Below are 15620 nucleotides of genomic sequence, written 5' to 3' on the forward strand. Positions count from 1 at the left end.
TTTGTACACAAACGGGTACTTATTGTGGCGAATGATAGAACCTCAGTAATCTGCAAACTGATAGCACTGAAGCATTGTCTAGTTTCCATGCTTCTACATGTCTAAAGCTATTCTTTATTAAATTATTAAATTTATCTGTTAATGATTACAACCACACATGAGAGCTCAGAATCTAATTCATGAATTATTTAATGGTAAAATTTGGGAATGAATTGGAAAGAAATATTTTTGTCATAAAATAGCCAGAAGTCTCGACAGTATCTTCCTCACTGGTTGTTTTATAATTGTTATGAAAGTGCTTCAAATAAAAAAAATGTTTTTTGAGGACTCATGTTTAAAAATTGTGGAAATGGATTCATTTGAAAGACAGAAGAGATTCCATAGATGCTGGACTTTGTTCTTTTTTAAAAAAAAGAGATTTTGTTTAAAAACAAACCCTTACTGGATGTCACATGTCTTAAACTAAGTAAACAGCAGGAGCCTTGGTGACGAGGGGAGTTGTTTACAGAGAAGTGACATGTCAAGATTTATGGTGGTCAAGAGTTGGTTTCGTTTTGGATATTGTTTTGAGTCTGTAGGGGGTATGCCTGCTAAGAGAAAAGCCACCAGCTCATCCTTTTTTCACCTCTTTTGAGAAACCTGAGAATCCAGTGTGATAGCGGAAACCCCTGATGCAGTGATTGTCCTGGAAAGCCTGCCAGACTAATCCTCGACGTTGCCTGAAAAGAACTGCTCCAAAAAGATCCCAGTGACAGCCATCTACGTGCATTTGGACACCAGAAAAAAGGGCCATTTGGGAAAATTTCATATCTTATCCTTTTCCTTCAAGAATTAATAAGTATTTGGCCAAAGTTTTTTTTTTGTCTTTTTTGTAAATAGATCTCTGCAGAGAAAACTTCTTTATTTTTTCTTTAACCTCTATGTGTGTGTGTGTGTGTTGGGGTTAATTTAGAAGGGAACTTTCATATTTCAACCTGTGTGTTAATAAGCTTTGCATCTTTATTGAACAAGTCTTGCTTTATCTTAAATTAATAATTTTGTTGTTTATTAAAGAAACCTGGTTGATGGATTTTACTCTGAAACTAAAATAAAGTATATAATTGGTTGTATTGATAACTGGGTAAAACATTTAAATATATGTTGTGACCTGTGGAGAAGTGGAACTAGAGAAAGAGAGTGCACTCCTTCAATCTTGGTCGTAACATAATGTATGCATCTAGTTGTCTTGTGCCTGCATATTTAGCTATGAAAATAATTCTTTGTTAATTGGGAGTATTCAGATTAGATGGCATAGCATGAAATATGGTTCAAATATTGCACCCTCATGAAGATTTGTATGACTTGCATGGCTGGGGGAGGAAGAGGGTCAGAGGTGATGTGATCAGCAACTGGGTTTTATGATATTCACCACTCATTTGATGTTTAAAATGTATGAGAGCCATCATGGTTACTAAGTGCATTCACAATAAAGGTGTTTACCATGTCGCTGCACATAGGGACCAGAGCAATTTCTCCCTCTGTGTTGTTTTCTTATCCTCCTGGTATGACAATGGTAAACGATGATAATTATGGTAAATGCGTAGGTAAATGGCTTATACATTGTAACGTAGTTATTTTACTATACAGAACAAACATTCCTGGAAGAAGACAGGGTTCACGTAATTCTGAAATATATCATGATCCTTAGTGTACTGAGATACTTTTTAAACATTATTCCAGTAGTGTGCTAAAATTAAACTGCAGCATGTCTTGTTCTGTTTAATCAGATTTCTCGTCAGCTTTCATACAGCACTTTATTCTGGGAGGAAAAGAAGGTTAGAAGATTGTTTGCACAGTATTATTTCATTTTTCTCTTGCATTATTTGACACTTGATAACTGAAGTACAGTCCTGAGCAGCAGTGACACACTGAGGACAGTCATGAAAGAAAATTTACAGTACAAGTAGGAATTGGCTCTAATATAATATAAAATAAAAACAAGAAATGCTGGAAATACTCAGCAGGTCTGGCTGCATTTGTGGAGAGAGAAACAGAGTTAACGTTTCAGGTCAGTGTCCCTTCATTAGTACAAGTAGTAATTGGCTCTTATTGGAACTATATGATATGATATCTATTCAAATGTTGAGCTACTTTTATCTTGCAGCTTATTTTTTTCCTCTTTGGTCCTGAGCAATGGGGATAAAACTCTTCTTGTTTTGGGGATTCAATGGCATAACAGGCTACAGCTACATCCTTTCATCCTTGGAGCATGGATTTGAATCTACCTGGGGAAGCTGGGATAAGAACCTTCTTTCCCTGTCACATGCATGGATCCTGTGTGAAATTAATTTGGGGGCACTCAACCCAGTTCCGAATGAGTGCAGGTGTATGGCACAAACTATCTATAGTCAGAGGAACATACAGGTGATGCTGTGGTCGCAGATATGAATCCAGGATGGTATGCTGCCTCTCTGGTGTCAGGGCCAAAGATGTCATTGAGCCGCTACAGAGCATTCTGACCAGGCGGGAGCGGCGGGTGGGTGGGAACAGCTGGAGGTCATGGTCCATATTGGCAAAACTGACATAGGTACAAAGAGGGATGAAGTCCAGCAGGCAGATTTGAGAGAGCTAGGAAAGAAATGAATAAGCAGGGCCTCAAAGGTAGTAATCTCTGAATTAATCCCGGTTCCAGTGCTAGCGAGTGCAGAAATAGAAGTAAAATACAGATCAATGCATGTTTGGAGAAATGGTGCAGGAGGGAGGGCTTTAGATTCCTGGGGGAGTTGGAACTTGTACAAGCCGGATGGGTTGCACCTCAACAGCACCAGACCAACATCATCATGGGGAGTAAAAACAGAAAATACTGGATATACTTAGCAGAACTGTTCTGATGAAAGGTCATTGACCTGAAACATTACCTCTGTTTCTCTCTGCACAGATACTGCCAGACCTGCTAATTATTTCCAGCACTTTTTGTTTTATTTCACATCTCCAACATCTGCAGTATTTTACTTTTGTGTTGTCAAGGGGAGCTTTGCTAGAGGAGGGTTTAAACTAACTTGGCGTGGGATGGAAAGCTGAGCAAAGATTCAGAAGGGAGAGAAGTGAAGCTGGCAATTAAAGACAGAAAATTAGTAAGCAAGTGTGGAAGGCAGAGAAAACAAAGGCTAGAAAATAGACAACAAAGGAGTTGTTCAGTGAGTAATGGTATATACTTCAATACCAGAAGTCTAGTGAATAAGACAGATGGGTTGAGGGCAGAAATAGACTCTTGGAAGTATGATTAGCTATTACTGAAACATGGCTTAAAGAAGGGCAGGAATGGCAGCTCAACATTCCTGGTTTCACGATTTTCAGACATGTTAGAGAGGCGAATGAAAAAAGGAGTGGTGGGGTCGTAATATTGGCTAAAGAAACAAGTACAGTTCAGAGAAGGGATAATATGCGAGAAGGACAATTAAATGAGGCCTTATGGGTTGAACTGAAGATCAAAAAAGGGGCAATCACATTGGGAGTATAGTATATACCCACAAACAGTAAGAGGGAGATAGTGTTATGACCGAGGTGGGAGGAGTGCACTGTCTTTTCTAGGTCTACTTTTCCACAGGTCACAACACATATTTAAATGTTTACCTAGTTACCTATACCAGGTCCGTACTAGACCTGGTATTGGGGAATGAGCCCGGCCAGGTGGTCGAAGTTTCAGTAGGGGAGCATTTCAGGAACAGTGACCATAATTCCATAAGTTTTAAGGTACTTGTGGATAAGGATAAGAGTAGTCCTCGGGCGAAAGTGCTAAATTTGGGGAAGGCTAATTATAACAATATTAGGCAGGAACTGAAGAATTTAGATTGGGGGCGGCTGTTTGAGGGTAAATCAACATCTGACATGTGGGAGTCTTTCAAATGTCAGTTGATTAGAATCCAGGACCAGCATGTTCCTGTGAGGAAGAAGGATATGTTTGGCAAGTTTCGGGAACCTTGGATAACGCGGGATATTGTGAGCCTAGTCAAAAAGAAAAAGGAAGCATTCGTAAGGGCTGGAAGGCTAGGAACAGACTAATCCCTTGAGGAATATAAAGACAGTAGAAAGGAACTTAAGCAAGGAGTCAGGAGGGCTAAAAGGGGTCATGAAAAGTCATTGGCAAACAGGAGTAAGGAAAATCCCAAGGCTTTTTATACGTATATAAAGAGCAAGAGGGTAACCAGGGAAAGGGTTGGCCCACTCAAGGACAGAGAAGGGAATCTATGTGTGGAGCCAGAGGAAATGGGCGAGGTACTAAATGAGTACTTTGCATCAGTATTCACCAAAGAGAAGGACTTGGTGGATGATGAGCCTAGGGAAGGGAGTGTAGATAGTCTCAGTCATCTCATTATCAAAAAGGAGGAGGTGATGGGTGTCTTGCAAAGCATTAACGTAGATAAGGCCCCAGGGCCTGATGGGATCTACCCCAGAATACGAAGGGAGGCAAGGGAAGAAATTGCTGGGGCCTTGACAGAAATCTTTGCATCCTCATTGGCTACAGGTGAGGTCCCAGAGGACTGGAGAATAGCCAATGTTGTTCCTTTGTTTAAGAAAGGTAGCAAGGATAATCCAGGAAATTATAGGCCAGTGAGCCTTACATCAGTGGTAGGGAAATTATTAGAGAGGATTATACGGGACAGGATTTACTCCCATTTGGAAACAAACAAACTTATTACCGAGAGGCAGCATGGTTTTGTGAAGGGGAGGTCGTGTCTCACTAATTTGATTGGGTTTTTTGAGGAAGTGACAAAGATGATTGATGAAGGAAGGGCAGTGGATGTTATCTATATGGACTTTAGTAAAGCCTTTGACAAGGTCCCTCATGGCAGACTGGTACAAAAGGTGAAGTCACACAGGATCAGAGGTGAGCTGACAGAACTGGCTCTGTCATAGAAGACAGAGGGTGGCAGTGGACGGGTGCTTTTCTGAATGGAGGGATGCGACTAGTGGTGTTCCGCAGGGATCAGTGCTGGGACCTTTGCTCTTTGTAGTATATATAAATGATTTGGAGGAAAATGTAGCTGGTCCTATTAGTAAGTTTGCAGACGACACAAAGGTTGGTGGAGTTGCGGATTGTGATGAGGATTGTCAGAGGGTACAGCAGGATATAGATCGGTTGGAGAGTTGGGCGGAGAAATGGCAGATGGAGTTTAATCCGGCCAAATGTGAGGTAATGCATTTTGGAAGATCTAATGCAGGTGGGACGTATACAGTAAATGGCAGAACCCTTAGGAGTATTGACAGGCAGAGAGATCTGGGCGTACAGGTCCACAGGTCACTGAAAGTGGCAACACATGTGGACAAGGTAGTCAAGAAGGCATACGGCATGCTTGCCTTCATCAGTCGGGGCATAGAGTATAAAAATAGGCAAGTCATGCTGCAGCTGTACGGAACTTTAGTTAGGCCACACTTAGAATATTGCGTGCAATTCTGGTCGCCACACTACCAGAAGGACATGGAGGCTTTGGAGAGGGTACAGAAGAGATTTACCAGGATGTTGCCTGTTCTGGAGGGCATTAGCTATGAGGAGAGGTTGGATAAACACTGATTGTTTTCACTGGAACGACGGAGGTGGAGGGGTGACATGATAGAGGTTTACAAAGTTATGAGTGGCATGGACAGAGTGGATAGTCAGAAGCTTTTCCCCAGGGTGGAAGAGTCAGTTACTGGGGGGCATAGGTTTAAGGTGAGAGGGGCAAAGTTTAGAGGGGATGTGCGAGGCATGTTCTTTATACAGAGGGTGGTGAGTGTCTGGAACTTGCTGCCGGGGGAGATGGTGAAAGCAGGTACGATAATAGTGTTTAAAAGGCATCTTGACAAATACAAGAATAGGATGGGAATAGAGGGATACGGTCCCCGGAAGTGCAGAAGTTTTTAGTTTAGGCAGGCATCAAGATCGGCGCAGGCTTGGAGGGCCGAATGGCCTGTTCCTGTGCTGTACTGTTCTTTTTTCTTTGATATGTTTCATCATATACTCTGCTCTTTATTCCAGAATAAAATACACCAACCAGGTTTCTTTAATAAACAACAAAACCAAGACTTATCCAGTAATGAAGCAAAGCATTAACACAGATTGAAATACAAAAGTCCCTTTTCAAGTACCCTACACACACACTCACACACACTGATTAAAGACAAAAAAAAAGAAATTCTCTCTGCAGAGATCTTTTCCAAAAAAAACAAAGAATACTTTGGTCAAATACTTGTTAATTCTTGAAGAAAACAGAAGAGATATGTTGTGTTGCTCAATGGCATACAGTCTGGCATCCGAGAACACATAGATGGGTCACTGGGATCTTTTCTGGTGCAGAACTTTTCAGGTGACGTTGACCAGCCTTCCAGGAGCGTCTCAGGAGAAATGGGGCACCAGGGGTTTTAGCACTCACACACACTGAACTTTCAGGGCTTTTCAGAGAAGTGAAGAAAGAGATGAGCTGTGTGTTTCTCTGTTGGCAGGCTGATCTCCAACTATTTTCAACACTAGTCCACACCACAACTGACCCAAAACAATATCTCAGAAGCGAAACCAGCTCCTGACCCTCATAAATCTTGACATGCTACTTCTCTGTAAACATCATTACCACAAGTCACCAAGGTTTCTGTTTATTGAGCTTAAGGCATGTGACATCCAGTAAAGGTTTGTTTTCAAACAAGACCTCCCAGTGTCCCTTCTAAAAAAAAATCCATGGATTCTTTTCAGTTTTCCCAAATAAACCAATTTCCATAATTCGAAAATACAAGTCCTCAAAAATATTTTAAAAATAGAAGTACTTTCACAACAATAGAAGAACAAATAGGTAGGCAAATTTCTGAGAAGTGCAAAAACAATAGGGCAGTAATCGTGGGGGATTTCAACCACCCTAATATTAACTGGGATAGAATCAGCATAAAAGGTATAGATGGTGCAGAATTCTTAAAATGCATTCAGGAGAACCTTTTTAGCTGGTACGTAGCAAGCCTGCAACTTATAGCAGGTGTATTAGTATTAATACGATTTGCTCGATTATAAGCAGTGGACAGTAAAACCACAAAGTATTGAATAAAAAAAGTGTCAGTAACCAGTTTTGCTTCCAGCTCTACCTTCTCATATAGGAGCCATCAACATCCTAAAGAGAAGAGAGACACAGTACTTTTAAAGACAATGAAATCTTGCAGGCTGTTAATTGTGTTTAATTATATGCAGCTGGAGGTGTTATTAGGGTCTTACTTGAGTATATATAAGCAGACACTCTGAAACTGGCTGAAGGTTGAGTGAGGAGTTGCATGTTTGTAATCTTTTTACTTTGTAAAATAAATGCAAGACTGAGTAAAGATTGGCTCCAGCATAATCCTTCAACAACAAGCTCTCTGGAATATAACAGGCTGAGCTAAGGCTGGCAAATATATGTGATCCTGTCACTCCGTGGCTGTTTTACTATGTTGCTGATCTAAACATTGGCATTGCAGTATTGACACACTCAACTCTTCAGATGAATAGTTAACAGTACAAACTTAAAGACATTTAATAAACACTTCAATTTTTCTGAAATTAGTGAAGCTCTTAAAATAAGTAGAGCGGATTAAATAATTAAGCCAATTGCATTTTTGAATTGCCCAAAGTAGCCATTGCTCTTAATAAGTAGTGTCTTTGTAATTGATTTACAAACATATGGATTAGAAGCTGGAGTAGGCCACTCGGCCCCTCGAGCCTGCTCTACCATTCAATAAGTTCATGGCTGAGCTGATTACTCCAGATTCCCACCTACCGCCAATAACCTTTCACCCCCTTGCTTATCAAGAATCTATCTACCTCTGCCTTAAAAATATTCAAAGACTCTGCTTCCACTGCCTTTTGAGGAAGCGTTTCTAAGACTCACAACCCTCTGAGAGAAAAAATTTCTCATCTCTGTCTTAAATGGGTGACCCCTTATTTTTAAACAGTGACCTCTAGTTCTAGATTCTCCCACAAGGGAAACATCCTTTCCACATCCACCCTGTCAAGACCCCTCAAGATCTTGTATGTTTCAATCAAGTTAGAGATAGAGATACAGCACTGAAACAGGCCCATCGGCCCACCGAGTTTGTGCCGACCATCAACCACCCATTTATACTAATCCTACACTAATTCCATATTCCTACCACATCCCCACCTGTCCCTATATTTCCCTACCACCTACCTATACTAGGGGCAATTTATAATGGCCAATTTACCTATCAACCTGCAAGTCTTTGGCATGTGGGAGGAAACCCACGCAGACACAGGGAGAACTTGCAGACTCCACACAGGCAGTACCCAGAATTGAACCCGGGTCGCTGGAGCTGCAGTGCTAACCACTGCGCCACTGTGCCGCCCATTGCCTCTTACTCTTCTAAATTCCGGTGGATACAAGCCTCGCCTGTCCAATTTTTCCTTGTAAGACAGCCCGCCCATTCCAGGTATTAGTCTAGTAAACCTTCTCTGAACTGCTTCCAATGCATTTACATCCTTCCTTAAATAAGGAGACCAATACTGTACACAATACTCCAGATGTGGTCTCACCAATGCCCTGTACAGCTGAAGCATAACCTCCCTGCTGTTGTATTCAATTCCCCTCTTGATAATCGATAACATTCTATTAGCTTTCCGAATTACTTGCTGTACCTGCATACTAACTTTTTGTGATTCTTGCACTGGGTCAGCCAGATCCCTCTGCATCTCAGAGCTCTGCAATCTCTCACCATTGAGATAATATGTTGCTTTTTTATTCTTCCTGCCAAAATGAACAATTTCACATTTTTCCACATTATACTCCATTTGCCAGATTTTTGCCCACTCACTTAACCTATCTATATCCCTTTGTAGCCCCTTATGTCCTCTTCACAGGTTACTTTCCTACTTATCTTTGTGGAAGTGGAAAATGGTTCACGCCATTTGCTCGAGGTAGCTGGCTGCCTGCAATAAACATGGATGGCATCAGTGTGGGGGCCATATTAGCAGAAATGAGAGTCCCCGGATTTGTAAGTGTGGCATTAGTTGGTAATTGATTGGGAAATGGGAGCCATAGAGTAGGGATAAAGGGTTAGTTCTCTGATTGGCAGGATGTGATAAGTGGTGTTGCCCAGGGATCTGTACTCGTGCTTCAGCATTTCATTATTCCTTCATCCATGCACACACACATATAGAGAGTTGTAGTTGACACAAAGTCAGGAGGCATTGTAAGTTGTGTGGATGGGAGGAGGCAGTTCCAAAGGGTCATAGATAAAGTAAGTCAATTGGTGAAATTATGGTAGCTGGAATTCACTGTAGGGAAGTGTAAGGTCATCCATTTTGAATGTGAGAAAGAAACATTGAAGTATTGTAATGGTGGATACTAGGAGCTGTGGAGGAGCAGAGTATTTAGGTGTCATGTACACAAATCAGTAAAAGCCCATGAATAGGGCACACTAATCAAAAAAAAAACTGATGGAATCTTGGCCTTTATTTCAAGGGGATTGGAATTCAAAAGTGAGGAAATCATGCGTCAGTTGTACAGAGGCTTGTACAGACCACATTTGGAGTGCTGAGTTCAATTTTGGACATGGAATCTCAGGGTAGATATTTTGGTCTTTGGAAGCTGTACGGTACATATTCACCAAAATGTAACCAGGGCATAAGGGGTTAAATTATAAGGACAGGTTTCATAAACTTGGCGGCATTCCTTTCGAAGATTGATGGCTCATCCAATTGAGATATCTAAAACCTTCAAATGTACATGTTGAAGAAATACTTTGAAGCACAATGTTTGAAATTATTATGGTTTAAAATCCCTGCAGTCATTAAAACACATTTTATTTTTCATTGTTAAACACTTTCCATATCCCTTTCATGATGCACAGCTGGATGATGTCATCACCGTAGGTCACAAGTCAAATTAGTGTCCATCTTCAATTTTAAAATGGATGGTGAAGTCAGGAAAAGTAGATTCTGGCATAATTGTTCAACTTCACAAGGTTAATTTTCGGAGTCGAAAGACATTTCTGTCACTATTTTGAAATACTGGGTTGCTCAGTAGTTGAATACTGTTGCGTCTATAATGCTATAGCTTGTTTATCTGCCATGGCCTCAACAAGAAAATGCAGCAGTCTGGAGTAACTGGTAGTATTATAACTAATTAAATACAACAGGATACCATACCTGTGATTCCTTGACTGTGATATCAGAGAGAGACTGAGTGGAAGACAGACATTTCCTACAGTAAGTGAGCGAGAGATGGGAGGCCTGTTTTTTGAGGCAGCCCTTGCATGCTGTTAGCAACTGGTCTGTTTAATGGAATTGGTCGCATCAAGTTTGCAACCACTTCACTCCAGTACGAAGATGCATGACATAAGGAAATTCAGGCAGGAAGAAATGTGGTTTTTATATTACATCAATGTTAAAACAAGACCATTTGCTATGGGAGTGATTGTTATTGCAGTGCTGTATTACTCAAGCATGAAGGAAAAACCGAAAACATTACACTATAGTTACAGTGATGAACCATGGGGATATTAACACTCCAGTTAAAAAAAAAATCAATGTGTTTAGTTCCAATTGTTTAGCTGAGACTAGCAAACACCCTACCTCAGGGGAATAGTGACTGAAAACACAAGGCAAGACTGGGATTCGAGCTCTGATCTAATGCTTTAGGTAAGAATGATATTAGAAACAACAACAATTTGCATTTATATTGCACCTTTGACATAGACGTGACTGGTGACTTTGAATCCCCAGTTGCATGCAAAGAATAACACACCCGATTCCATTGAGGGAAAGAATAGGGTGGTTCAGTGAGGAGGTTTGTTCGCTGTTCTTGGTGGTGGTGATCGATTGGCGGCTCTCTGTCCTTCTCAAAGTGCAATTTCATTCCTCATACTGCCTTTCGTACTGCCTTAAATTGGAGAAATCCCAGAGGAATAAGCATGCTTTCAAGATTGCAGCTATTGACAGAATATATCAGCCTGTTGAGAAGACCTAATGGTGGTTCAAAAGGCCTGAAACACTGCAGATTTGAATGAAAAGCCCAGTGGACTACCAGCATGAGTTGTTTAGCGAGAATGCCACCAAAAATAGATTTAAAACAAAACTTTTTATATAGCAATATTGATGCAGCAGTTTTCTGCCTCTTCAAACTGAGTAGCTTACAAAACTTTCAATGTTTATGTATAGTTATGTATTCTTCCTGTTTGTCTTTTCTAGATAAATAAGCAGCAATTGCAGACAATGAAGGATCGCTTCCAGGCTTTCCTGAATGGAGAAACACAGATTGTGGCAGATGAGGCCTTTATCAATGCTGTGCAAAGTTATTTTGAGGTAAGATAATTTTGCTTGCAATATTTTGAATGTAAGGGTATTTTTTTCTTTCACCCCGGTCATTACTCACCTGTTAGAAAACAATAAATTGATATTGCTGAATTACGTTATTCGGACATTTTTCCTGAAAATATAACTTCATTTATCCAGATTTGATGGTCGTTTATAAGGTGCCATTAATGATTCTGTTACATCACAATTACTGAGTTCTGATTATCCACCTACTTAAAATGTGCAGTTTTCTATATTGTGGTGCATACCTACTATTGGTATTGCCAGAAATTTCTCATTGCGCCTTTAACTCTTGTTGTCGTTCTCTCTTCTCTCTGAATGCCTCTTACATAATTCCTTTCATTGACATTTCTATACCTCTTGTTTGTCTGACTCTTGTTCTTACTCTTGTACTCCCTCTTTCTGGGAGTCTTTACGAAATCTTTTTGTTCTGTTTCTCAAACTCTTTATGTACCTCTTACACACTTCCTCTCTGTATGTCTCTCATATGTTTCTCATCATCCTCTTTTCTCTCACAGAGCTCTGGAATCTAAGGAGCTCAACCCTAGGATATTTGTAGAAATAATCTTGTCTTTACCTGGCAGTGTGGGCTACCATGCTTTTTTTATTGAGTTTGCTCATATATTTCAGCCTTAGGCCGCAAACCTGTCATTTCAGCCTCCAGGTATCTGGCTACCGCCCCTTCTTTCTTCCCAGTCAGGAGGGAATAAACAGGAAGGCCAGAACCAGGATTAGAAATTGAGGATGCAGGGCTTATGCAAGAAGCAGGGAGTAAGAGGGGACACTGGTCTGCTCGGGTCTGAGAGGGAGCATATAGGGATGGAGTAAGTGGAGAAGTAGGGCTGGATTTTAAAGTCCCTCCGCCGCGGGAACGTTGATCAGTGCAACGGAGGCCCGCCATCGACCCCTACGGCGACAGGCCCCATGCCAATCTGGGCGGCGAGGCGCATGGCAGCTGCCTTGCTGCTCAGCAACGGGACCCCCATTTCAATATGTAATCTAATTTACATACCTGATTTAATAAGGGCCTCGTCGCCTCCTTAATCGCCGCACCGATCTTCATTCGGGTGGCCGACAATGCCGCGCCTTTGAATCCCTGTTCAAGGAAATGTGGCGCGACACCTGTGGAGAGGGAGGAGGAGGGGTTTTTTCTGTGCGGGAAGGGGGAATGGGGTGACATCACTGCAGATTGGTGGGGGGGGGGTGGAGGGTGACGGGGAGGGGTAAAGGGCAAAGGTGTGAAACTTTGGGGTGGGGGGGTGCAGGTCAAATTCTTAAACAAATTCCGGAGGCAGAAAGGGCAAGAATGTTTTGAAATGCCATTGCGGGGGGTGGAGGGGTGAAAATGAATTTAATGGTAATTTACTCTTTTTTGGTCATTGAATTGACCTGGCCTTTTAATTTTAAAATCTCTATTAAGGGCTGTAAGGCCTTTAAAAATGATGCCGTTGCCTGCGATGGCTCGCCCACCCCCTCCATGTGATCACGGGAGGTGGGCGCCGCAGCCATGCAAATGAGTCACTGTGTTTGAAATCACGACGGCTCCGTGACATGGTGCCCGTGTGGGCAGGGCGCATTTTTTTACATCAACCGCCTACTCTGATGGCAGACTCTTAAAATGCAGCTTGTAATATCAGGGAGTAAGTAATAAGAGAGGCTGAAGCCTCCCTGCTTCCCAGAAAGGGTAAGCAGAGATGCTGGAGCCTTTAGGTGCTAAGAAATGGTAGCAATGTGTGAGGCTGAGACGTGGCACATATGTGCACTGTCCCTTCCCCATATCAATATCGGGTAAACTTCCAATGCTGTTGCCATTGGAAAAATGACAGCAACACTGCTTTGATTTTTAATCTAACCAACTCCTCAAAAACCCAGTATGTTATAAAATAGACTTTATGAAATATTTTGCTATGAAACTTGTAATAGACCTCCAATTGATATTCATATTAGGGTCCTCATTTTGCCTCCAGTTCCCAGCCCCATCCTGTCTGCTCATTTCAACAGTGCAGTGAAGTGCAGCATTGGGAGCTGGCAGTGATGAAGTCCAGCACTAGGAATTTGTGGCAGTGAAGTCCAGCATTGGATGAAGATTGGGAAAGACCTGTAATTGAGGGATAGGATCTAAAGCTGGAGAGTGGCAGCAATCAGGCACAGAGTTAGTGAGCAGGACCTGAAGTTTTTAAGACCACAAGGGAACTGGAGCTGGCAGGGGATATAGCTCTGGAGAACAGTGGGAGTGTGGCAGAAAAAAGCATGTTTGGCACAGATTAGCTGAAGGAGGAAAAAAGAACATGGCAGCCACTTAAACTAAAACAAATTATCTGGGCATTTATCTCATTTCCCTGTATCATAGCAGTGACCACACTTCAAAGTATTTCACTGGCTGTGAAACATCCTGAGATCATGAAAAATACTATATAAATGTAAGTTCATCCTTTGGTCTTCTCCTGTCCCCTTCCCTCCCATACTCAGATGATCAATCTCTTCTGAACCCTCTCCAAAACCTCCATGACCTTCCTCGAGTTTGGTGCCCAGAATTGGACAGTAGTGCCATTTTTTTCAACTTTTTTATCTGCTATTCTTAGATCAGTTAATGTTTTGTTGTTGGACATTTGAGAATTTGATTTGAAGTTTTGTATTCCTACAAGTTCTTTTGGTAGTATCTAAAAAAAGATTAATGGCAGTAATTTTTGTTTAAATTACTTCACATATTCTAGGTGTTTCTGAAAAGTGATCGTGTGTCCAGAATGGTACAAAGTGGTGGGTGTTCCGCCAATGATTCTCGAGAGGTGTTTAAGAAACACATTGAAAAGCGTGTTCGAAGTTTGCCAGAAATTGATGGCCTCAGCAAGGAGACAGTCCTGAGTTCGTGGATGGCAAAGTTTGATGCTATATATCGTGGTGAAGAGGATCCACGCAAGCAACAAGCCAGAATGACAGCTAGTGCAGCATCAGAGCTGATCCTCAGCAAGGAGCAGCTGTATGAAATGTTCCAGCAAATCCTGGGGATCAAAAAATTTGAGCATCAGCTACTGTACAACGCATGTCAGGTGAAGGCATTTTTTTTTTTGTTTTCCATTATGGCCTATCCTATTGACTCAATGCACTGGAGGAAAGCAGATTGCTGCTACTGTTTGATTCAGTTACTTGGTAATTTTTTTATGTGATTCCAATTTGTCCAACAGCCAGAGGCAACAGTTTTTAAAGAATGATCATGAGGTCTCATTTGGTTAGGAAATAGAGATAAGGAAGTAGAAAGGATTGGATGTCTGAGAGATGTTAGCAGCCACCTTTTAGAGTGATAGCTCAAGAAAGTTCCATCTCTCAATATTGTTAAAGATGTGCAGGTTTCCAGGGTCCATTGTGTTTGCTGTTGAATGTACTGTCTGTCACATTACTATATATTTTTTCTGGTAGCCAAAGCAAAACAATAGTCACATAACTCTCAAATTTCACTTGTTGAAATAAAAAAATAAAACTTGTGTTGATGGAAGAATATTTCAAAATTTGACGAATCCATGTCAGCACACATTTTTCTTAAGCACAGTGGGTATAAATTTGTGTTGGGTGGAAGTGCAAAGGAATGATAGTGAATCGGCAGCCTGTTTTTCACTCTGCCTGATTTTCTACCATTTGCAATATTAGCAATATAAAGTTTAAGATACTGGTAAGAATCTGAGAGAGAGTCTAAGAGATGAATATATTGTATCTTGTCCATAATGGAGGGTGATGGCAATTGGCTGAGATTTGTTTGCTCAAGACACTTTAAAGCCCCATGTATTACTGTAATGAGAATTAAAAATAATCGCTACCATAAACATTTGATGGCGACAGCAATTAAGCAAGTAAACAAAGTGGGCTGAATTTTACACAATGAGTCGCGGCAGGGGGGGCCCGTAAAATTCAGTAGGGCGAGGCCTGCCTTGAACCCTGCCGTCAAGAAGGGCCTGCCGCATATTACTGGCAGCGGGGGACCTCGGTGCAGCCCGCCTTCATCTGAATATTTAAATGAACAGTAACAAGATGTAAATTAACTTACCTGCAGGTAGTGGCTGTCCCACGCCGATTTTACGGCTACCAAACGCAGCTCACGCGTGAGGCAAGACACTGGTGGGGGGCGGGGGGGGTGGGGAAGGAATAAAATTTTCAGGGTGGGAGGGGTGGGGGAGCAGGGCAAACACTTTTTATTGGCTGTGGGGATGGTGGGAAGGGGTTGAAGGGCAAAAGTTAGAAGGTTGGGGGAATGTTCAGGTAGGGAATAAGGTAGGTTATGTTGGTATCGGGCAATGAAATGATCATTGAGGGGGTTGGGGAAGGGCCT

At 41.6% G+C, this 15620-nt stretch overlaps 1 protein-coding gene across 5 annotated transcripts in view; it reads left to right on the top strand.

The window, feature by feature from the left end:
• cadpsa (Ca2+-dependent activator protein for secretion a) overlaps positions 1-15620 on the top strand; it is a 593453-nt gene that overhangs the window by 72252 nt on the left and 505581 nt on the right. For all 5 annotated transcript variants that reach the window (XM_068051590.1, XM_068051591.1, XM_068051593.1 and 2 more), the window contains exons 2-3: positions 11177-11290; positions 14017-14349. In XM_068051590.1, the coding sequence (XP_067907691.1) occupies positions 11177-11290; positions 14017-14349 (447 nt within the window). The remainder of the gene's footprint in view (positions 1-11176; positions 11291-14016; positions 14350-15620) is intronic.

Source organism: Heterodontus francisci, chromosome 19 (genome assembly GCF_036365525.1).
Source record: "Heterodontus francisci isolate sHetFra1 chromosome 19, sHetFra1.hap1, whole genome shotgun sequence".
In the NCBI taxonomy this organism is placed as follows: domain Eukaryota; kingdom Metazoa; phylum Chordata; class Chondrichthyes; order Heterodontiformes; family Heterodontidae; genus Heterodontus; species Heterodontus francisci.